The following is a 24877-nucleotide window of genomic DNA, read 5'->3' on the forward strand; positions in this document are numbered from 1 at the left end:
AAAGTAGAGAAGGGGCCCAATGTGAATCGACGGTTTTCAGCACACAGCAAGCTTGATGGCTTCTGTAGCCATATTGCAAACCAATTCAAGGGTGGCTACATGACAAAATATGCCACAGAGTTCACATGCCAAAGAAATAATTTGCAGAGCCCTTTTACATGTGGCAGGGTTTACATTCATTGATCAGCACATCAATGATAGAATGCGTGAACGTTGCTTTTGCTGCCCATGGGTACACAGGTGGCCATTTATTCTTTCATTGTTGTGAATGCAGCTATACCTCCAGTTTTTATGATGTGCATGAGATGGGAAAGGCATGTACAACTCTTGAAAGTGAGCTTCTGGAAATGTACTAATTAAGAAACACAGCTCCTGACATGCAAGCATGACATCTGTTTTTCTCACTGATAAAGAACGCAGACACATTTAGAATAGCCTATGAACCTTGTTAAGGTGAGATGTGGCTGCAGGGATCACGCACATACAAAACATTTAGTTGCGATATATCCTTTGAATTACCCCAGAAAGCCTAAACCCCATTTTGCTAAAACAAAACAAAAAACAAACAAATAAAAAAAGATTAAAAAACAACTTAAACTTTGTCACCTAGAAAGTACATTTGTATCCTCCCCCCACCTGAAAAAAAGTCTTTATAACTTAGTAATTAATTATAAATTGACTATCTGAGCTACCTGCAATTTAAGCTATGGTTCAGTGTGTCGAAGACACTAGTGTGAATTTCGCAAACTTTCCCACCCTTACATCAGCATTTTGAGCTACCGAACTCTTGTGTGTCAAAAATGCCATGTTCGGCATTGTGAAGATAAACTAATATCTCCAAGTCTAACTCATGTTCTGTCACTTATTTTGCTTCTGTCCTCCTGGATTTTATGCTGGTTCTTTTTTTTTATTTATTCAAACAAAACTCGCAGCGCCATTGGCATTATTGCAAGGGGCATAATACAGAATAAAACAAATTGACAGAGTTTTGGCTCACAACCTCAGCCGGTAACAAATTCCACTCCGATATGGTCCTCGTAAAGAAAGAAAACTTAAAAAGGTTAGTCCTGGTGGTATACTCCCGAACCTTGAACACATGGTCTCTTCGGGTGGACAAGTAATATGGAGGACGCAGATATGATGAGGCCTTGATTCCAGTTTGATTATTATATATAGCGTAAAAAAGCTTGAGGCGAAGATTTTTGTGGCGTTCGCTTAGAGGAGTCCATCCTAGATTTCTTTTTAATTCCGTTGCACTATCAAACCGATTGTACCGCCCCAGGACATACCTTGCAGCACTAGACTGTATGCGTTCCAATGCTTTAATTCGTACAGAATGGGATTGCACACAGTGGGATCTGTTCTAAAACAAAGCAGCTCTATTTAAAGCATGCGAATTGCAGAAATGAATTGAGAATATATTTGAGTCAGTTTTGAGAATATATTAAGCTAGCACAAACAGGGCACTTATCACTGGAAAACACCAGAATGGTGGCGCTTGTTCTCTTGAGATCGAAATGATGCATTCGTGCTGCTGCATGAACTTTGGGAAATGTCACCCTGTTTTCAATGTGCTGCCTTTTTTGGTTGCATCGCTCGCACGCATAATAGCCAGTGTGACCAACAATACATTTGAAGTAGCTCCTTGCAGGAGAATCGCAAACCATGGCTCCAATGCTCACCCGAACATGAACATCTCCTATGCTTAACCCCTCAGAGGTTAGGTCGGAGACTTCTTGCACATATGGCTCTAGGTAATCCTGCAGACATAGCGTCTTCCCCGCACCACAGTACACACTGACAAGAAATGGCGGTGATGCCTCCACATTTTTATGCGGCACAAAATGGACCAAAAGGCAAGCTGGCTACTTTTGTAAAGAGGGACTCCGTCAATGTTGCCTTGTAGCTTCAGTTCACTTGGTAATACTTGCCCCGGCTGCAACACTTGACGAACTCCTTCTGCACGGCCAAAGTGCACAAATGAACCATTTTGCTCCACCGGAGCTTTGCGCTCAGTTTTCAAAACTGTCCTAGCATCTTTTGTAAGGTCAGAGATGCCTCTTCGCTGGCAGAAATCGAGGACATCGTTAGTGCATGCTTGCGTCATATTATGTTTGGAAGCAATTACAGCAAGCTCCTCACTTGCAGACAGTTGTTCGGAAAGTACATGAGAGAGCGTTGGAGTAAAAGTGAAGGCTATTCCCTCATCTGGCCCAGTGAAGCTGTCTGAAGCGAGAAAGTCATCAGACTCATCACTTGAATCGCTACCTTGGGGACCTCCTTTGTCACTTGAGCTGCTATCAGTCGCTGTGCTCACATGAGGACCTACCCGCACTATCTGATTGGCATTCTACAAAAGGAGCTTCTTGTCTGCAGACGTCGTCAACAAAGGCTTCACTTCTTGAACGCTCGTTCAACAGTTTGAACGGAGGCTCACCACCGTCATCAATGGAAATTGAACTTTACGATTGTCTGCTGGTTCCCGGCTTCGGAGGCAAAAGTCGCTTTACACGAGAACTGTCTGCAGAGGTGAAGCTTGCAGCTTCGTCGTTGGACAAGGAAGGCCAACAAGCTGCGCGAGACCTAGCTCATTCATTATCTTGTATTCCTTTCTTACGACTCGACATTTCCTCCACTTGGAGGGCATGATGAGCGAGAGGGATGAGTCAGATGCCGAAACCGCAACGCTGTAGCCCGTGCCGAAAAAAAATGTCACAGTTTCGCCCTAAGGGCGAAGCAATGAATGCGATAGCAACACAGCAATGTCATACGAAGTAAGGTGAGCGGCCTTGGTAGCAATATGAATTGTAGTAAACATGAGCTGATTAAGTAAGCAGGTGTGCTGCGGCGTAAGTAGACCGACATGAAGAGAGACTCGATGACCACGAGAAGGCGCGTGTGAAACGGTGGTGTTGATGAGAAGCGCTTACCGTGGGCAGCGCGTGCGAAGGGACACACGTGTAGTGCTGCACTGCCGATCTGGGCAGCATTGCATGTGTAGCGTGCGTTGGAAAATGTGGCCCGACTATTACTAACTGAATGAACAAGCGTGGTGTGAGCGCGCACAAACAAACATGAATAGATCACACTGAATGACTGCAGCCAACGACTGTCAAAACGCTGGCAGCGCAACGTACCTTCGCCCGCTGCGCGCGCGAAGGTACGTGCGGTCTATCAACGGAAACTGAGCGGCATAATGGTCAGAGCCGTGTGGAGATAAGAGACGGTGCAGTCGAACGAACGACGAGCGCGGTTGTTGGAAGCGTAGAAGTGCGCCCCCCCCCCCCCCCTGCTCCCTCCGGCGCTGGCTTCCCGCTTCCTGGCTTGCGCGTGGGAGAGATAAGAGACTGTGCGGACGAGCGACGAGCGCGGTTGTTGGCAGAGAAGTGCCCCCCCCCCTGCTCCCTCCGGCGCTGGCTTTCCGCTTCCTTGCTTGCGCGTGGGAGATTGAGTGCGTTCGCTCTCCGTGACAGCGCGCGTCCCCCCACGCTTCCGCTGGGGCATACGGCGCGCGGCGAAGATTTTATCTATACGGAACCTCACGGCGACGGCGACGACGACGCCGACGGCAGAAATCCGGTTGAAGTGTCCATATAATTGCTATCGCAATAAAACGCAAGACGACGGCGAGGCGAAAGCGTGGACAGCAGCAGTGCAGTCGGGCAGTCAGTCACAGCAAGGAGCAGCCGACCTGCCAACGCATGAGCCGAATTGAATCGAACCATGGAGGAAGAAAATTTTTTCTTGGAGGAAGAAAAATTTCTTCCTCCACGAAGGAAGTTTTTATTGCGATAGCAATTATATGGACACTTAAAGCAGATTTCTGCCGTCGTCGGCGTGAGGTTCCGTATGAAGTCCAAGGGCGATAAAATCTTGCAACCGGGCGCAAGGGGAACTGGCGACGCAATCTCCCACGCGAAAGGAGCAAAGCGGGAAGGAAGCGCGGAAGGGAGGGGGGGGTGAGGCGGCTTCTACTCTGCCAACAAATTCGTTCATGTACTTTGCGCTTGGTTCTTTATTATGTTTGTACCGGTACGGGCTGCCGGTGTTGTCGCGCGCACCGTATCTTGCAAGCGACCTCCAAACGGCTCTGACCTTTGTATGCTGTGCATTCGGCCACTCAGTTTTCCCTTGAAGCGATAAACCGCACGAACATTCGCTCGTTCGCTGCGGCAGCTGCGCTTCCCAGCGTTTTGACAGTGGTTGTCTGCAGTCATCGAGTGTGATCTATTCATGTGTGCTTGTGCGCGCTGACACCACGCTTGTTAATTCAGTTAGTAGTGAATGTGTCCAACTTTATGCAGCCGATAAAGCTACTATCCCTACTCCGAATAGCTCTCTGCTAATTTGCTATCACCATTGATGCTTAGCCTTTCGGGCGAAACTGCGACATTTTTTTCCGTTCTTCCATGAAGCGAACGGATTTTTTAAACGCCCGTTCGATTCGCCTGCACCACTGCGAACCAGTTCGTGCAGCGATTCACGAAAAGCGCGGCACACGAAACAAATGCCGAAGTGCTGACCCGGTGCAGGTGTGTGCATATTTTGTCCGACCAATGTGCACGGCTTGCGTTAACTAGGTCTTGAGCTGCTGGTGTAACCGGCTTCGGAGACGTTAATATACCCGCGCTTGCCTAGACACGGCAGATAGCCGTAAGCTGGGTTTTAACGGCGCTTGTGCATGTGTGCTGTGTTGTCTGCTGCGCTGCTGCTTCGCACCTGTACCACAGTCTATTAGAATATAAGGTATGTGTACATTCTAGGACACTGTACCTGCACGACTGCACTAAGTCGGCACCGACAGTAGAAAGGGCGCAGCATAATCGTGAACCAGCCCTGCACCTTTCCTGTATATTTTGAAACGAACGGCGGATTTCTCATAGGGTGTTCAAAGGCGCCATTGCTGCACCGCTGAAACGAATGAGCTGTTAATACAGGTGAATAGAACGTGTCAAAGCTACGTTCGATTCACCTACACCACCTGCAAACCGTAGCGAAGCAGCCACTAGTAAACTCTACAGCCACGGAAAGCCGGATTGCGGATCGAATTAATACAAACAGTAATATAATTTTTTTTCGTTTTTGTCATTCAATGATTCTGGTGCGACCCACGCGACTTGAACGCGCTTCCCGGTATGCTTGTTTTATTGCGTATCATCCGCCGTAATTAATGGAATAATGTACTTTTGCACTGGCGATTCGAGAGGTGACTCAAAAAAAGAAAAAAGAGAGCGTCGGTTCCTCGATTTCCTCTCTCTCCTTTCGTCCCGGAATTTGCGCCATCGCCATCGCCATCGACGACAGCCTTGCCTTGTGCGCAACGTGGTAACCGAGGAGACTGAAGTCAACGTGTGCGTGAGTATGCATTTTTTAATACGAGAGTTTTCTTGTCGTGATTGTACCTTATGTGCATTCTCATCTACGGGTCAACGTCGTGTGCGAGTATTTGCGTAGTTAATGGTGCGTGCCGAATACGCAGCGAGCGCACGTGTGGCTAGGCCGATCGGTCGTGTACTACGTGCGCTCGAGATGAGTTCAATCATGCGTGCATGTTATATACTCGGGAATGGCATTGACTAGACCGCTTTTTTGATGCACAGAACGACGCTGGGCGTAGATTTCATGCACGACTTGCGCGATATAGCTGCACTATAGATCTTGAATGAGGTCTGTTGGGGATCTATGCGCGTGTTACCCGGCCACAAGCACTTCATCTCCTGCATCATTTAGGGCAGCGGAGTCTACACGCAACCGTGCCGGCCAGGAAATAAAGTAGCCGTTTTCGCGAGAAATTCCGACGTCACTGCTGCGGTGGTGCCAAACAAAGCCATGTGGATTCTATGCGAACATTAAAGCACCTGAAAAATAATCTAAGAGACTTCTTTAGTGCTCGGCGTGGCCTAATGGCTCCCTGTTCGTCCAGTACGAGTGGTGCGTGTTAGTGCCACAATGTGAGATCATGTAACACTTCGCTTCAGCCACGTGTTGTTCACAACTTAGCGTAAACTTTCACCGCCTTCCGCTAGCTTTGCTCTCCATGGGAGACGAGCTTGATTGTACCTCGTGCAAAAGGATACATGCTCTAATGAAACCGCCGATGCTTGCACAGAAAGCTCCAGCCTTATGCAGTGGATCGACCACATGAATCAAACGGCGCATGTAAATAGCGGAGCGCTTGTGGCACACGTGGATCTTTAGCAAAACCTCTCAAACAGATTCGGTGCACAGAAAAAAACTTCTCAATTGCAGCGTGCCCCGTACTAGACGCGGAGACTAGGCGCAGAATGGCTCCTTATACGCGCGGCGATTCTGATGTCATGCCAGCTTCCTTAGGCAGAAATTATGAGATAATGTGCAGCAGTCAACACGCTTCTCGGCAAGTCATGAGGTGGTTTACGTCAGTAGTAATAGTTCTGCACCTAACTTTTGCACCAATTGCTTATTCGTCACAGTCGCGTTTCCACACAGACGATTTTTGTTCTTCGTGAGACTGAAATTTCATTACATATACAAAATTCATGGGTGTTAAGTTTCGTTAAGCAGCTGGTCAGGGAGGTTTGCCGCATGTTGCCTGCTCCTGGAACATGTGGCAAACCTCCCTGACCAGCTGCTTTCTACAGCTGCCAGCAGGCAGCGACACAAATTTATGCTAGTGCTCTTGTTGCAGCAGGTCACATCCCCACAAGTAAAGGCAGATTCTCACTTTTTTTTCTAAAAACACCAGCCAATTAAATGTGGTAAGTGTCATACTCATCGAAGGCGACCCCAAAATGTGATCGTTCTGCAAAATTTGAGCAAGAACAGTGCAGTGATGAGTGCAAAACCTTTTTTCGAACAGGTGCAGCGAAATTATTCAGCACCCTGTAAAGTTTGACGTACATATCACGGCTAACCTTATGCTCGGCTGTCTTAACTGACTGTTGAACTTGTACCTTGAACTCGTATATACCAAGTAAATCAAAAGAGTAGTATTGTCATCTCATTCAAATAGTTTAAGTTGAAGATTATGAGTTTATGAGGGCACTAACTGCAGTGTATTGTTGCAGCCCTTTCACTGTCTCATGGCTGTATTAAGTGCTCATATGTTAAATGTACCACTTACTGAACCACGCTTTCCTTTTGTTTTGACCTAATATTGTGTCGCATTAATACGGTTCTTTTTCTCGTATTATTGCAACAGCTAACATTGGATAAGTAGGAATGACATTGTGTTGTACCTAATCCTTGTACCTGTGACCACTACCCTCTGTAACAAAAAAAAACCTGATGGTATAGTGTCCCAGCTGTTATGTAACAAGCTTTAAAAATACACAGATAATTTTACACAAATAAAACCAAGTGCATGTTATTCAGAGTCCAGTTGGGAAATGGCCAGTAATTTATTAGCCCTTGGCACCTAATTAGTTATAGCTAACTCTTTTAATTTAGTCATCTATCTGTTAGGGTGTTGATCAGGAAGTTCCATGATATATTAGAGTGACATGCTTCTAGCAAGGTCCACATCATTTTTTTTCTCGTGAAGAGAAGCCTGCAAGTATGAAAGCTGCCATGCGTCAATGCACCCGTGTGCATTGACGCATGGCAGCTTTGCTGTGCCATCCAACAGTCTCAGCGGGGAAAGTTAAGTGTCCTTTCTAGGGTTTTACATGCCAAAACCAGTTCCGAGGAGCTGTTGGGGAGCTGTTGGTGCATTGTGTAAAGAATATTTATGTTATTGTCAATGACAGGGCCAGCTTGCTTGCCCACTAAGACAGTTTCAGGGCCCTGCAATTCCATGAAAATGAACTTTTTCAAATTTCATGGCGTGGGGGGGGGGTCATTGCCGGAAAACATAAGCACACAATGTGTTCCTCGCTGGAAACGGTTTGTTTTGGTGTCACTTATGATGCTCACCTCCCAAATTAACATCTTGACAATTAGAACAAATAAAAACTTGGCTCATTGCTTTGCTACTTGGATGACGTGCATCATGAATACTAGCACTTTTTCAACCAAACTCCAAAGAGCATGCACTTTGTTTTGTTTGTGTAGACTGAACAGTAATTTACTGATGCAGAAGTATTTTTCTTTTTGGTGTCCCTTTAAGACCACGGTGGTCAGGACCAACACAGTTCGTTTGCCTCCCTCCCCCTTTTCTTTAAAGTTTGTGTATGATGCACTCTGTATATCTGTTGAAAATGTTGCAATTATTGTTGACAAGCACCATTGTTGCACATACAGGAAAGTAATCAAGCCTTCGCTGTTTATTATTATGCACAATTTTTCCCCGCCTAGCTTGCGATGCCTACATCTGTAAAATTTGCAATACCTGGAATATTAACAGCACTCTTGTCATTTTATGGCTGATATCTTGCAGGTGTAAACCTGCCTTAGAAGGTTGCATAGTTTGTTAAACATCTAACTTTAAAAACTGTGCACCAAGAGGCTTGCACCTTTTGGCCAGTTTGAATGTTGCCATCCCAAGTTATACCAAATGCAATCTGCATTTTTGCATTGAAAGGGGTTTGTAATAATAAATGATTCATTGTTTATTGAGATTTGCAGGTGCTTGACTGTCTCCGATATGTCATAACATTGACTGTTGGTGGCGGTGGGTGCAACTGAAAACTTGCAAAGAATATAAAAACAATGACAAACTAATTCTTAAGTGTCATTCTGCAGTTCCTGAATTATGTTAACTTGTACCACTGATACTTTGACGTCATCAAAGCAGTGCCAGCTTGTTCACAATGTCTGTGCAGTTTGCTTTGGGCTTTCACAGAGGTCACCAATATCTTATTCGTGACATTTGTCCGTTGAATGTAGCCTGCACAGCTTAACAGGTTGCTTGTCGTTCTAGTGTCTATTGTAATCTGTTTTGAATATTTTTAATTTGTTCAAAGGCACTTATGACAAGGCAAAGAGGAGGGCCAAGAAGGCGGAATGCGAGTTGGCTGTGGACACCACGAAGCTGTCGGGTAATTGCTAGTGTTTTTTTTTATGGTCATGCTTACAGAGCAGTCGCTCTGCCAACTGGGCTGACCAGGAAGCTAGAGGTGACAGATTCAGGCTAAAGTGGCAAGTCGAAGTGCATGCAACAAACGTTTTTTTTTCTGAAAAAGCTGCCGGTTTGAGGGGTTGAGTCTTATAAAAGATGCGACTTATAGACCGGAAAATATGGTAGTCCCCATTAGGACACAATAGAGTGGTTCCACCGCTCCTTCTATTGCTGGAAGTACCCTTGAAAGTCGTTAAATACCTATGAATTTTTGTCACCGAGACCTGTACAAATCCTGATACTTTGCATTTACCAGTGCTCTGAAACAACCAAATATGCCATAAATCTACCGCTTCTGCTGTGAAATAAATATTTTTGTGTTTCAGCGATGCTGCTGCGGGTGCAGCTGGAGGTGCAGCAGCAGAACAGGCACGTCCTGCATGAGCTGCAGCAGCTGAGGCATGAAGTACGGGTCGTGTCTGAGAGGCTGGATGAAACTGAGACTCTCAACAAGACCCGTGCAGTGTCTCAGCCTGCCTTGTCGACGGTGCCTCCAGTTCTTCCTCGGCTACCTGCCGACAATATTAAAGAATTAGAGGCAGCCGTGCGGGATGAGGCTGTGGCTGCCACCTTGGTTTGTACTGCCCTTTTATTTGTAATTATGAGGCTATGTAACATGTGGAAGTTCTGTGTTGTTTCATGAAACATGGTGTGGGTTCTATGTGAAGGAACTTTGCATCGCACACACTAAAGAGTTCATGGAAATAATTTGTTTCCTGCTGTATAGTTTCTAATGACATATTTGGACTGGACCTTAGTTTCTTTAACATGCATCTACGCGTACACTAGTGTTCTTGTAATGAGACCTCATCGAAATGTGACCCTGACTGCCAGAATCAAATCTTTGACCTCGAGCTCAGCACCGCAACGCCATAGGCACTGAGCTACCATAGTGGCTTGCTGAATCGGTGATTTCCAACAGCTCTCCGTAGAGATACATTCATGAAGCAGGAGTAAATCGTTAAGTTAATAAAAATCTATTGCTGATATAAAATGCAAACTGTGGCAGCTTTCTATAGAAGGACATAATGTAGAGCACTTGTGAATAAATGCTTTTTGTTAGACGAGTTCACACATCGTGAATGATAAATACCAGTGCAAACAAGTGGGACACAGTACAGGAAAATGGGTGCAATGATGTTGGGTATATAGTGTATTTACCTCATTTTAATCTACATTTTTTTCTAAATAATAGAGTTTGAAAATTGCATTGCAGTTGGATATGTAATGAAAACCACATTTGCAGCAAGTCTAGTGTACCTGTTGTCGAATTGCCTGATTGCACTTGCCTGATTGCCTGATTTCTGGTGCTACAAGTCCATGAAACAAGCTCCTAAACTATCCAGTTTCATGCAATGGTTCAAAGCATTTTCTAGAGCACTGGCAATTACTTTAAGAATGTAAACCCACATACCCTGTGGCCCCTGTTACTTTTTATTCCACTACTCTGATTTTTCTGTGCTTTGTTTTATCTACCACTATTCAACATTATGTAAGAGAATTTATGCCCTTCATATTGAATAAGTGAAATACTATATTTACTTATGTAATGGACACGCACGCATAATGAACGCACCCCCAACTTTCGTCGTCAAAATTTCAAAAATTGTTTCTCCCGCGAAATAAACACACCCTGAACTTGCTGCCGTGAAGTAGGAGACACAGTACGATGTGGCGTCCGATATGGCATTCAGTGGGTATGATTGTATCAGACGCTGAATTGTACGTGTGTCTCCTACTTTTATAGCGGTAGCATCATATGGACACTCCAGGTGCATTTTTGAAGTCGGCGCCAATGATCGTGGCTTTATCCCTCGTTGGAGGGAAGAAAGCGGGCAGGAAACGCGCCGTATTTCGTCGTGTCCATGGTGCCGTTGGGAGGGGAGGGAGTCGGCACAGCAACTGCACATTGCATGGCCGGGCGTGCCCTATCTTGAAAACGATCTGCGTCGGAGGCTGAGTCTAGGTGCGACGGCAGCTTATACTTTTGAGCGTACTCCGTTATCGCCGCTCAGTTTGCGTTGAAGTGATACATGGCATGAACGTCACTTCGCTCGCTGTTGCTGCAGCGCTTCCTCACGCCAGCATTTCGACTGCGAGTGTCCGCGGTCATCGAGTGTGATTGGTTCATGTTTGCCTGTGCGTGCTGACACCATGCTGGTTAAATTACTTTGGAAGTTTATACGGGCGATAGAACTACTATCCTTGGGCTCTATTCTGGACACGCATGGCGGCTGCACGGCCGCCATTATCCGCCATCTTGGTTGTCTCATTGGCTGTCCGGAGGTCACGTGTTTTGAAATTTGTGCCGGGAAACGGAAGTTTTGCTAAATGCAATTTTGCGTTTTCGTCAGAATGATGAAACGTGACGTGGAGCTGCAAACTTTATCGACTAATACTTTTTTGTGGTCCTTGGCACCTCTATTGCGACTTTAGCGCTTAAAAAGAAAGTGGACGGTAGCGTGCAGAAGCTCGTGCAATGCATCTGCAATTTCGCGAATATGTGGTGGCGTCCCAAGATAGCCGGCATGTCAGCTTGCTGATTGGCTGAAGGAATATCCTATGAAGAGGGTCACAGGAAGGGCTGTTTCGTAAACGTGAATTTGACGTTGCGTGACGTTGCGCTCGGCCGCCATTGCAGAGATTTTCCGCCATAATTTGTGGTGCGACGAGCCACGCGAATTATGGTAATGAGCGGCCATATGCAATGACAGTGGAGAGGCATGCGTATCGCCGCATTTTCCCTGTCATTTGGGGCGATGAAAATCTTTTGTTCACAACGCGTGCTCATAGCATTTGCATCGCTCTCGGGTGGTGTTGGCATTTGTGTTTTGCACCATCATTTTTATTAAAAACACGTTTATTTGAAATAATATTGGTTGAAACTAGCAAACTTTCTGCGATATTTCGCACTTTTCACTATTGCGTTTGTATTGTAATCAATATTAATGACTTTTCGCATCATCAAAGGCAATGACAACGGTGACTTTTTAATTTACAAAAAGAAATGTACGCAAGACGGCGCCTTGAAGTTTCCTCTCGCGGTGCGAGTAAGCAGCGAAGTGCACAAGAGATGGCAGTGCCGGCGTTTGCGTCGCTCAAGCGGATACCTGTGGCGCGCGCAACGCTATCGATGATATTCGGCCGCTTCTCAGCCAGACGAGTCGGGCTGAGTCACTTGCGGATCACGAGATAGCGATAACGCGGCCTAGAGCGTGCGCTCATCATCACTGGTAGGTCGCGTGTGTTGTCTCAAGGTAGAAAGCAAGCGCGTGGGCGCCAATATACGATGACTCATTCAGTTTCCCGAGGACACGCATCTTATCTAATGAAGCAGACGACAGCCTGCGCGCATGCAGACGACGGAAGCGAGAAACGATTTTGATGGAATAATCGTACGCTTTGAGCTAGCGGCTTTATTTTTACTGGGGAGGAAAACTGTTTTCCTTTATCGAGAATGCTAGGTTCAATGCCTACATTACAGTTTCTTAGGCGAAACGTCAAATTTGCGTATCGTTACGAAAGCAAAACGGGGCCATCAGCGCCATTTTGTAAGCGTCGCGCCTACGTCACGCCTCGAAGAAAATGGCGGAATGTCCAGAATAGCGGCTCTTACTTTGTATAGCTCTCTGCTCATTTGCTATCGCAATCGATGGTTCGCCTTGCGGACGAAATTGCGGCTTTCTTTAGAGGTGGCCGCGGAAAAAGAAATCTTCAAAATTTTACCCTGCATAATACACGCACCCCCCCAACTTGCGCATATTTTCAAAGGAAAAAAAGTGCATTCATTATGCGAGTAAATACGGTATTGTAATGGGGGTGCCCAATTTTCCATGCCGTAATGTCAAGGGTTGGGAAAGTTGGTCAAATTGCGAACAGCTCGAACCATTGCATTGAACATTTATGGCAAAAACAGATGCTGGCCATAGAGAGAACACGGCCCCCGTGAAGGGGAAATAGCATTGTTTAATGTTTTTTCACCTTGGTTGCCATCCGTTTTGTTTTTTGAGATTCTTTTTTCCACCCAGTTTAAACCCACAATAAATGTAATGCAGATCAGAATAGTGTTGTTGAAGGGGTTATATGTTCTGCCTTCCCCATGAAGCCTTGTTCACTGACATAGTCGTTGGCCATATGCCTGTTGTAGCTAAATGAAATCAATAATAGTCAGTGAACAAGGCTTCTGCGTAGAAGCCGAAACATCCTTTCTACAAGCAAGTCGAAGCAAGTGTCAAACCTTCCGATGTCTTACGTAGTTGCCTTCTGTGCCATGATGTTATGAGAGGGAGAAAGCTAAACAAAACCTGGCTGTAGAAAAACTAGTATAAATGAGGTATTTAGTGCACTCTGGGGTTTGCTAGTATATTTCTGGGGTTTTAGAGTCCGGAACCTTCACGTAAAGGGACAGACAACTGCTCGGAACATGAATTGAGAAAACCGCTTGTGCAAAAATGACCTATCCTACTGGTTAAAATAGGCCATGTTTTTTTCATTAAATGTGGATTTATATTTTTAATTCCCCAAAAGTTGCGAAAAATGACCCTTGGCGCGCCACATGGCAAAAACATGAAGATGCATAAGTGGCCTGAAGAGGAGGACAAACTGGAACAACTTGGTATTGATTCATGGTAAATAAGGAACAGCGCACTGAAAACGTAGACGAAGGGAGACTTGACACACCACAAGTGCTGACGTTCAACTGGAAAACTTACTGAATGAACGAGTTTATGAACACTTGAGCTCTGCATGCACTTGCAAGGCAGTGAACAATTCATGACATGCACGCTTGGTTAGATCAGGTGATACTAAACAAGAATAAATTTTAAAAAAACATCACACTGCTCGGCTGTCAACGATTTGCGGGGTCTAAAAAGGAAATTTCTCTTTCTTGGAAGACTATTGTAGGCTGAATAATGCAACCTGGTCCTGCTTTCTGTATTCTATAGGCCTCGCAAATTTCATGAGTCAATTGGTCTGTGTGGCGAAAAAGATTCTCGGTCTGCGAGAATTCTGCAGTGCACCCGAATTGCCAAATGCGAGGCGCAAACAGTGCATTGCTCCCTGAGGCGCACGTTTACACACCACCCTGATTGTCCCACGTACACTCGGCCACAGGTGAGGGGGTTGCTGTACACGATTGCAGTGGCGCAAGGCACACGCATATTAGTATGCCTTACAGGGCAGACTTTTTTTACATTTGCACCTTTCTCCACACATTTTGTAACTGCTGTGCAGATGCTACCCACTTTCTGGCTGAAAAAAAAATATGCCATGCCACGATCCCCTCCGCCCCCCACCCCTTTTTTTGTTTCAACCTGTGCGAACGCTAGTGTCTATAGCATGCTTCAATTCTTGCACGAACTTTCCACAAGACAGCATGCTATTGGCGTCTTAAGGAAAGCTTGTGCGAAGAGTAAAGTTTGGAGAGTAAAGATGCGGCACCATGAAGCAAACCATGAGCCATACATCCACTAGCGTTCGCACAGGTTGAAGGGGGAGGGGATCGTGACATGGCATAGATTTGTTCTTTTCAACCAGAAAGAAAGTAGGTAGCATCTGCCCTGTAAGGCACACTAACATGTGTGTTTGCCTTGTGCCACTGCAATCGTGTACAGCACCCCCCTCACCTGTGGCCGAGTGTACGTGGGACAATCGAGGCAGTGTGTAAACGTGGGCCTCAGGGAGCACCGAAATGCACTGTTTGCGCCTTGCATTTCGCAATGCATTGCCATAACTGCGGGTGCACTGCAGAATTCTGTCGGACCGAGATTCTTTTTCGCCTCACAGATCAATTGACGCATGAAATTTGCGAGGCCTATAGAATACAGAAAGCAGGACCAGGTTACATTAGTCAGCCTGCAATAGTCTTCCTATAAGAAATTTCCTTTTTAGACCACGCAAATCGTTGACAACGGAGCAGCGCGATGGTTTTTATTTTTGTTAATTCATTATTGTTTAGTATCACCTGATCTAACGACGAGTGCATGTCATAAATTGTTCACTGCCTTCCAGGTGCATGTGCAGTTCAACTGTTCATGAACTCGTTCATTCAATTAACTTACCAGTTGAAAGTCCGCACTTGGGGTGTGTCTACATCATAGGCGTATCTACCGGGAGGGCAGGGGGGGCACTTGCCCCCCCACTGTCAAAAGTGGGGGGGGGGGGGCAAAGCATGCCATTTGCCCCCCCCCCCTTTCGAAAGCGGGCACTTTCGGCTACACACTGGAATATCCAACAAAACTACAGCTGAAGCAAAATTTTATTTTTTAATAGAGGCACCACATTAATAATGCTTGTCTTTACTACGTATCCCGGATTTGGGCTGCGAGTATTGTGCCTCCTCGTGACGCGCTGTAGCGGGCGACGCGCGAAATTCGCCATACACGCTTGTATTGCGCAGAAGTCCTGGTGCTGGCCAGTTCCCGCAGTTACAAATTACCGCCTAACCATACTTGAAAAAACAAAAGAATCAGCTTGATATATTAAACCTTCGGGCGAGAGGAGAGGTCCGGATAAAGTATTTTAATCGGCCGCGCCTAACGATGGGTGCAGCGCCTTAATGCATGAAATGGTTGGATTGTCAAATGCTGGAACTATTGAATCTCCGTCCCACGTAGCGTTGCAGTATAAATATATATCTTATCACCATCAAAAATTTAATCAAACCACTTACAGGTGTAACTGCCGAATTTCTTTGTGTATTCACGACTTATCGTTTATTTATTTATTTATTTATTTATTTATTTATTTATTTATTTATTTATTCATGATACCTCAAAGGTCCCGGAACGGGACATTACATGAGGCGTGGGAACGTATAAAAATGACGGGACGGGTTAGGTGGCGTGACTTGAAAGATGGTCTTCAATATATCAGGTTTGAAACGGGAAATGTCGGTGATGAGGGCGATGTCAGAAGGAACGGTATTCCATTCTCGGACTGTGTGCAGAAAAAAAGAACGCTGATATGTGGTGGAATGGGCGCGTGGTAGATACACAGCATTGGGATGCGTATGGTGGGAGAAACGATGCGCTGGAATGATGATTTGGTTACCTGTGGTCAGCGAATGAAAGAACCTAAAAAAAAAGACAGACCACTTTTGCGGCGGGAGGTGAGCGAGGGAAGACACAACCGGGATTTTAAGGTTGAGACAGTCAGAGAGAATGAGCCTGGCAGCACGGTTCTGAACCGATTCAAGGGAATTAATCATATTGACCTGACGGTTGTCATAGATAGCACTGGCATATTCTAGTTTAGAACAGATTAGGGTTTTATATGCAAGTTCATTTATTCATAATACCTCAAAGATCCCAGAATGGGGCATTACATGAGGGTCTGCGAGGTGGTATGTTAGTGAAAGTGACCTCGGTCGAACGTGCAGAGCCATTTCAGCGCCAATAGAGCACTTAACTGAATTTATTCTAAGGCCCTGTATCACTTTTATCGATTTCATTTTCATACCGTTTCTGAATAAGGGCTACCCTACTACTTTTTTCCCGGCAGGAGCAAGAACAGCAGATATTTTATATTTTGAAGAAATGAAGACCACCTTATTGTGACGTGTTCCGAAAATTTGAACTGCGGTGGTTGCTTACGTATGCTCGAAAAACTGTTACTGAATACTCGCTTTCCCCGTTTTTATGCTTTATAAACAGCATTTAGTTGTTGATCCCGGTATCCTCAGTAAACTATGCGGGACACGGTGTTGATATTTATTAGAAGTACGAAACAATGTCTTGAGTGACGAGCGATAAATGTTTTTTCTGTGTAGGTTCATTGCAGGCCTTTGTGGAAAGTTACATATTAAGTTCTCCAGGGTGCCATACCGCCGCTTTCTGCGACTCCTAAAACAATTGCATGAGATATGGACTTCAAATTCCATGGAAATAGGATGAGTTTTAAGCGCAGTGCGTTGCGAAAATGTCACTTTCCTGGTTTAAATGCAAGTGTTGTAGATAATTAATAAACCCTTGTTGCATTTGTTCCCGTGCACCATACGGGATGCGTATAGGTTGCTTCTCCAGTGTCCTCGGTGAGCTAAACAAGGCATCTTGTTTATATCTGGGGATAATGGAAATTTTCTGACGAAAATGTGCAGTGATGAATTACAGTTTTTTTTTTAGTGTCCAGCAAGGAGTGCTTCAAAGCATTACACGGGGACAAGGTTTAAAACGGAACACTAATATACGAGTAACTTTTCAAAGTATACGATGTACTACTTACAGGAAACTGAAACATTTAGTGCAACTGTTCGAAAAAAAAACAGCTTCACTAAAAATCTGGTTGTAATTCACGAAGTTCGCACACCTCTGCCGTCTTTTTCTTTTTAGTATTGAGAGTAATTTATGTTGATTGTACTTCGTTCTGTATAACCTCGACAGTACTATTACCTTAACTAGCGATACATTTATGCTGTAGACTTAAACACCAAGTAGAATTCTTTAATTAGTAAAATTGACTGCAACAAATGTGCATTTTTTGGGAGCTGCACTGCTGCTACTGGGTTGGATCCTCTGGGCATTCAATGCCATTTTTCCCTGTATCACATATAGATTTTACAGCGACAAGAAATAAATGCAAATTCAAATAATTTTTCGGGCCTCAATGGTTCACCATGTGTTATTGAGAAATAGGTCTATTGTAACAAATAAAAATACCTGACATGCATTTCCAGGCTTTTTCACTTATTATAATAGTAATTCAGTATATATATATATATATATATATATATATATATATGTATATGAAGAGAGAGAGAGAGAGTCAGATTTGCGGTTTGCTTCCCCACTCGAAAAATAGTTGGTACGCCTCTGGTCTACGTCTCCCTACGCTTTCAGGACACTGTTCCTTATTTACCATGAATAAGAGGCCTATCACATGGCTTTCTATTATTGTATGGGTTTCATCGTATTCTTATTAGTATTGAAATGCACTCCACATTTTGCTGTGATTTTTTTTACCTTACAATATGCTGATAAGCCTTCGTTTGTAGTGAAAGTGGCACTGCCTTTGTTTGTGATGAGTTGGCTTGTAAGTCTATCGACAGAATAATGATAACGGGGGCCAGGCAGCCATGATGTAGGTGTGTATTTGGGGGAAAAACGCTGTACAAATGTAAGAAGGTCTGTACGACAATGCAAACTTATTGTAGCAGCTTTATATCTTCAAAAGTGGTTGAAAAGGCCAAAATGTAGGCAGTTAACTGCAGTTGCACTCACTACTGTGAAGCAGAATGATAGGATGCTTTCACAATTTGCGAAGCTGCAGGTGCAAACATTGCTGAGGGTTAACTTTTGGTTACCACAAAACTACGTCTTTAAAAACTGGTTGTCAGTCGCTTTAACGCAAAATGTGAAGGTCTGAAAATATCATGTCGGTATGCCTTTAAGCTCTTTTGTGCCACACGTATGTAGATCTGGCTTTCCCGCACTCTAATGTCACATCCCCTAATTATGCATTGGGAATTTGCATGGGAGTAGAGTTGGTGCGCTTACAAATGATAGTGAAAGCTTGGAGAGGTAGTTACTATGAAACATAGTTACTGTGCTAAGGGTTATGAAACACGAACATGAAATGCACAAAACAGACAAGACCTGATGCACTTCGTGTTTGTGTTTCTTCCAGGAATGCTGAGATGTTGTAGAGCACATTTACAATTAAAGGGCATTGCGTCACAAACCTTCCAGCAAAAATGTTTTGCTTTGCACTCAGCTAAAAATTCACTTCACTTGGCAATAAATTATATTCTGGTAGTATTGGTAGATTTTTCAACTTGAAAACATTGCCGCATACAATGCTCATTTCCACATCTCTGGCAATTTTTGTCTTTTGCAGCGCAAGCACCTCCTGCAAATAGGAGGGAAGTCACTGCGCGAGGTGGCATTGTATGCCATGAAGGCTGTAATGGCGCACCCCATCCAAGTGCTTTACAGCCTTCATAGCAGGAAGGGGAAGAGGGCATTCATCAATTTGAAGTTATGCCAGATAGTCAGAGGTAAATCTTCCTCAGTCATCGTTTTGCATTGTTGAAGTATTGTGTATACAGCCGAACTCCTCTACAGCGAAATGGCTTGCATAACAAGAGGTTGTCCTTGCCAAAATCGTCTTTCATATAAATTGTCAACTTCTACAACGAAGAAATTTGGGCGTCCCTGTTGGCTTATTTCATTTTTTACTATGAAAGCCACATACTCAGTCACCACTGCCCTTGCAGAAATTGCGAAAGTGTGCTCTGCACTAGCACCAATGGCAGCTTAGATGAATTGCTTGACGAGCATGCCGATGAATTGCATCACACCAGGCAGCTTACACGTTTAGCATCAGCGGGTGAGACAGTTGAATATGTCTCGGTTAGTAAAGACATGGTGTGATCATCACTGATGACGTTAACGCTATGTTAGGGTGGAAAAACAAGAATGTCAACGAAGGCAACAGGCATGAAGATCCTGTAAATGGATCAAGAATTTTCATGGCGGGGAAGGCGATAGCATTTAATTATCCGCAGCATTACTTTGCGTATCCTGCATTTCGCCGCTGAGCATGCTGTGAACCTCGATTCAATAAGGTTGGCTGCGGTTGCAAATTCTGTCAGATAAACTGTGTGCTAAAGACTTAGCAACTTATTCCATTAAGTCTCTTGAAGGTTTTCTTTTGTTGAATGTGTTTGCCTGCCCTATTGTGGGTGATCTTTACGGTGCATGCTGTATGTACTAATTGAGGTCTTTGCATGTTTGTGTGCAGATGTCATCTGTGCGAAAGGGGGGGGGGGCGACCTGACACAAGCACAGCACTTCATTAAGTGGTTGCCAGGGTCTGTGGACAGCGGTGGTGGCAGGCAGAGGCGTTTCACAGAAACGTTTGCAGCAGAGCAGCCCGATGATTCCTCCCTTCGGGGCAGGAATCATTGCCTGCCCACTGCTGCCCTCTCCCTGCCCCACCCTTGCCCTCAGGTCCCTGGCAAGTCCACCGTCGGCCCCTCCTGTCTGGCTGCTGCTGCCCCAGCCCCTGCCGCCCCTGCCCCTCCTCCTGCTGCTGCCCCTGGAGCTGAGCACCCCTACTGATGCCTGCATCAGTTCAAGAATTGTATTGTAAATAGTACTGTAAATAGTATACTAAATAAATTATATTTTCATTTACGCTTTGCGTGTGTCTGCAGGAAGTTTCCTTCCCGCACTTATTTACGTCACATTTTCTTCACTACTAATTCTATAGGCAGTAAGCTAGCATACAAGCAACAGAATGGCTGAGTACAGGCTATGCTTGAAACACACTGGATGCAAAATGTCTGAGCACCGGATATTCTTGAAACTCATTGGATACAATATGGCTAAGCACTGGGTATTCTTAATACACGTTGGATACAGAATGGCTGAGCACTGGGTATTCTTGAAACACGTTGGATACAGAATGGCTGAGCACTGGATTTTCTTGGAACACGTTGGATACAGAATGGCTGAGCACTGGATGTTCTTGAAACATGTTGGATACAGAATGGCTGAGCACTGGATGTTCTTGAAAGATTGGATATAGGATGGCTGTGTACTGGCTCTATGCTTGAACTACATTGGATTCTACAATGGCAAACTGTACGGCCAATCTTGGCTCGAACAGTGGGTGGACCTTAGATCGGGTTGCACTTTGCCATGATGCCAGGATTGGGCCATAGTTCGTACCAATTTCTGCGAGCATTGGACCATGCTTGGCCCAGTACTGTCGTGCTGCCTGGGCTTTAGTGTGTAATGCCACTTGACTGGCATCACAAATCCCAAACCAATCTGTACCTGCAACAGATAGAAAGTATATTTTTCTTTGACCAGTAATCGTAATCCTAAAACACACTAGCTTAAAACAATATTGTATAGGTTAGTCCTTTGATTGCTGATAAAACCCCATAATTTCCCATTTCTGCACCGCGAACACGCATTTTAAAAATCGGGTTAAACCCACTTTTACCACGAAATTAGCCTTTATTTAAAGGATACTAAACTAATAAAATTTCCCCACCTTGTGGGCAGCAAGCAGTCATATTTTATACAATTTAACCTTGCAATAAAGAAATTGATGGAGAAATAAAAAAAATGGTTCAAATAGGCGCAGTACCACGCAGAGAACAGTGAAAAAACGAGTCCCATCGTGGCCTCCGAGATTGTAAGCAGTGTCACACTGAGAACAGAGCACACGTGACCTGTGTGAGCCATGTGCACCGGTCTTCAAAGGCCACCACCATTATACACTGCACGGCATCGTTCTAGAACACACTGGAGAAATGCCTTGAAAGCATGATTACTCTTGCACGGTTGAAAAAGCGCGAATTTCCTTGTGACTTCTGAAATCCACGTGCAGCACTCACTAATCTTCGTAGTTATATCTTCGTCACGACTAAACTGGTGCAGAGGATGCACCAAGTCCCCATCGCAATTGCAAACTTCAGAACTTGGTGTGCACCCTCCTTTTACTGCGATCGGATTTGACATGTTTGTTTTAACAGTATAGTGCTATTTAATATGTTCATCATATGTGGACGCAGTTTGAACAGGCATGGTCAGAAAATCATAAATGCAATAAAATGCGGTCATTTTAAACCAATAATTCATTATGTCTGCAATTGTTATAAGCGAGAACTGTAGTGCACATGAACGTCAGGTGCGAGAATTTCTTGACATAGCGCTCTAGCAATAGCACGAGTAAAGGCATTTGATAAACCGCTGATAAGCCATCACTGTTTCTCACTTCTTCGCTACTCGTTACTCGTGCCCTCATACTACACTACAAAGTGCAGCTAAAGCTACGAATTGCATTGCACGGCAGAAGTAAGGTTCCTCCATTGTCTGCCCCTAATCACTCTCCCCATGAAGATAGCTGAATGAAACCTTCAGAAACGCTTCAGTGTTGCACAATGGGCGACCCCCCTCTGGCATTCTCAGAACACAAAATTGGCTCTCGTCATGTCGGTTCCGTCGTTCCTCGATGATTGACTGGTCGACAGCTTTTGCTCCTAACGCCGAGGTCACCTGGAGCACCCTGTTGACATCGTGATGCACAGAGGCAGTGCCAGAAAGGCCAGGAGAGCAGCACGAGTTTTTTTTTTAATTTGTGGCATTCCCACAGCACATAGCACTGCCGCATCCACCAGACTATGGTCATGGCATTCCATGAATTCTCTACATCATGCGCACATTTCTTTGAAATATCAACCATGTCAGATCTTATGTTTAGGGGCCCTTTAAGAAATTTTCTTCATTTATATCAAGGCTGTCATATTCACCAAGGCTTTCTAAATAAACCTTCAGTTTAGACAGCAACAATTTTGTGTTGTTTCCTTAGTCTTTCATTTTCTGTGCTGTCCACAATGCAGCATTTCCAATCAATGTCTTTGTGTATCACTGTTCAAACACCATATTGTTTTTTTGATAAGATGACCTGCAATACATCTTCAATGTATAGAAGCCTAAAGTGTAAAAATAAAACAAAGCAATCTGTTATGCTCGTTTGTTTCTAATAAACATATTCTTGCAGCAAATGGAATTTGTAGGAGACTGTTTGTGGGTGCCAAAACAAGAGATACTGGCAGTAAGATTTATAAATAAATTGAAATTGCACGGAAAGGAAAAGGCTAGTTACAGTCACACTGTGTAGTCATCTAATCCAAGCTGGAGGCGAGTGCTGAAACTTCGTACCATGCCTCAGTGCCTTGCTTTTTTTTGGCGTCGACAACAGGCATAATTTATCGCAGGCTTACAGGACAACTACAGATATCCATTTTATAACTGACATGCCACTAATGTGCGAGATGCTTTCTTTGTGTAGCAATTCTTCATTTCCATTTTCAAATAAAACGAAATCGCTGCAAGTAAGCCAAAAGTACTGATAGGACACATGTCACAAATTTCAATAAGACAGGTTTGCTTAGAAATCGCATGGCTCTAAATGTTGCAGATTATAACGCAGCAAATAGATCACCACCGCCACCACAGTGGAAAGACAGTGGTTTAAATAGCTTCTTTTCAGACCACATATTTTGCCATGCTGCGTCAGAACCAAATTATTTTCCTCAGAAACAGTTTTTCAAGAGCATTAGGATGAATTCTGCAGCATGGAAAACTATGGTCGATCATGTCAAGTCTGCATTACACTTTTTAAGGAAAATAAGGCGCTGAAAATCTCACTTGTCTTTAAGACAATAAACATTAGGCACTGGCATCAATCTTTGTTTGGCATTTCTTTTTGCTGTGTCAACGCTACTCATCCAGATAACTTTCTGATAAAAAGTAGTGAATGTCTTAACTCAGGTAACTGTTCACTTACTCTTCACAGCAGCCACTTTCTCTGGTGTTGCCGCAAGCTTTCCGGTTGAATCCAAACTGTAAGGCAGGCCTGCCCAGTCAGGCCTCTTTCACCAGTTTCTGCTGGTGTCCACAGGTCCACCTATTGCACACTTGGAATCTGATGTACACTTTAAATATACTGCCACTGTTATAAGGCATCACAATGCCTACACCAATCTCGACCTGCAATAGATATGAAGTGTTATTTCTTTGACCGATACTCGTAACACTAAAGCACGTTTGCATAAAAATATTTTGTAGGTTAGGTCCTTCGATTTCTGATAAAACCCCATGCCCTTTTTTGTGCTGATGACAAGTTTCACAGTTCAAACTAACACATTCTCAAGATGTAACTGTAACTGCAGAATTATTCACCCAACATACACATTCTCTTCTATAGCTCAATAGCTTCGGACATGGAAGCACTTGAAATGCTAGTATAGTGTATACAGGCGAGGTCAATATAAGGCATATGAACACACCCAGACATATTGCTAATATTCAAGAACAACTTTTATTTCCAGGTACCGCATCTTGTACTTCGGCTTGTGCGTCAGAGAATACATGTATAAGTGTAATCATTAGTACAACAGCAAACAATTGCAAAAAAAATGCTGACACTTACACGGTAATCTTAGCTCATATGCAGAAATTCTGTTTTTTTTTACAACACAAAATATTTGCTATAACATACGTGACCAGCCCTGACAATCCACTCACTTATATTCTGTTTAGTCAACTCACACCCATTTCTACCTAGAATACGGTACTTTCAAAACAGGAACGGCAGACACATTTTAAGAATTCAAGGAACAAACCATTTGGTGCCGTTATCTTCACTTTGTTACTGTGCTCACGCAGCCTCATTCGCACATCTGCCTGTTAAGCCTATGTAGCTTCTTCCACAGATAATCCAATGTGATATATAATGCTTGCTCTGCATTTGACAACACTTTAGCGTTTTTTTTACATTTTACATTGTGGCATTCCTGGTAAACGCTACCTAGTTTGGTGCAGAATAGACAAAGCTGATGTCTGCTTGCTGTGCTTTTTAAGTTGTGTGAAAGGCTCTGATATACGGTCCTGCAGCAACCTTTATCTTGTTAATGCTGGCACCCCCTGCCATTCAGCACACATCTGCCTCTGCAGTGACTGTTTGAGCAGGCCTTCTGGAACGAGCACCAGGAACTGACTTGGGTAGCCAACCTCGTGAAGGTTTGTCGCCTGCAACCTAAAGGTTGCGTTCATTAGTTGATAGCATGACTTTCTTTTGCACCAAAAATGTAGTCAATTGCAGTGCATGTGATATATTCTATTCCATTAAGCTGTAGAAGAAGCTATATAGACCAAAGGTGCTAGATTATGTGAGCACAGTAAAAAAAGTACAAAAAAAAAACCCGACACCAGATAGCGCTTTTTGTCCCTTCATTGCTTCATTGTAGCTGCCATCCCCATTCTGAATGTGCTCTTATTCGATGCTGAAATGGTTCGAGTTGACTCACAAGATTACAGTTAA

The 24877-nt window shown here is 44.2% G+C and overlaps 1 protein-coding gene across 1 annotated transcript in view; it reads left to right on the top strand.

The window, feature by feature from the left end:
* Positions 1-24877, top strand: part of LOC125940785 (uncharacterized) — an 847616-nt gene that overhangs the window by 419280 nt on the left and 403459 nt on the right. The window contains exons 1-4 of the mRNA XM_049657353.1: positions 5249-5355; positions 8883-8957; positions 9364-9611; positions 18872-19031. Of these exons, the coding sequence (XP_049513310.1) occupies positions 9366-9611; positions 18872-19031 (406 nt within the window). The 5' untranslated portion in view covers positions 5249-5355; positions 8883-8957; positions 9364-9365. Of the gene's footprint in view, positions 5356-8882; positions 8958-9363; positions 9612-18871; positions 19032-24877 lie in introns of the transcript that reaches the window.

This window comes from Dermacentor silvarum, chromosome 10 (genome assembly GCF_013339745.2).
Source record: "Dermacentor silvarum isolate Dsil-2018 chromosome 10, BIME_Dsil_1.4, whole genome shotgun sequence".
In the NCBI taxonomy this organism is placed as follows: domain Eukaryota; kingdom Metazoa; phylum Arthropoda; class Arachnida; order Ixodida; family Ixodidae; genus Dermacentor; species Dermacentor silvarum.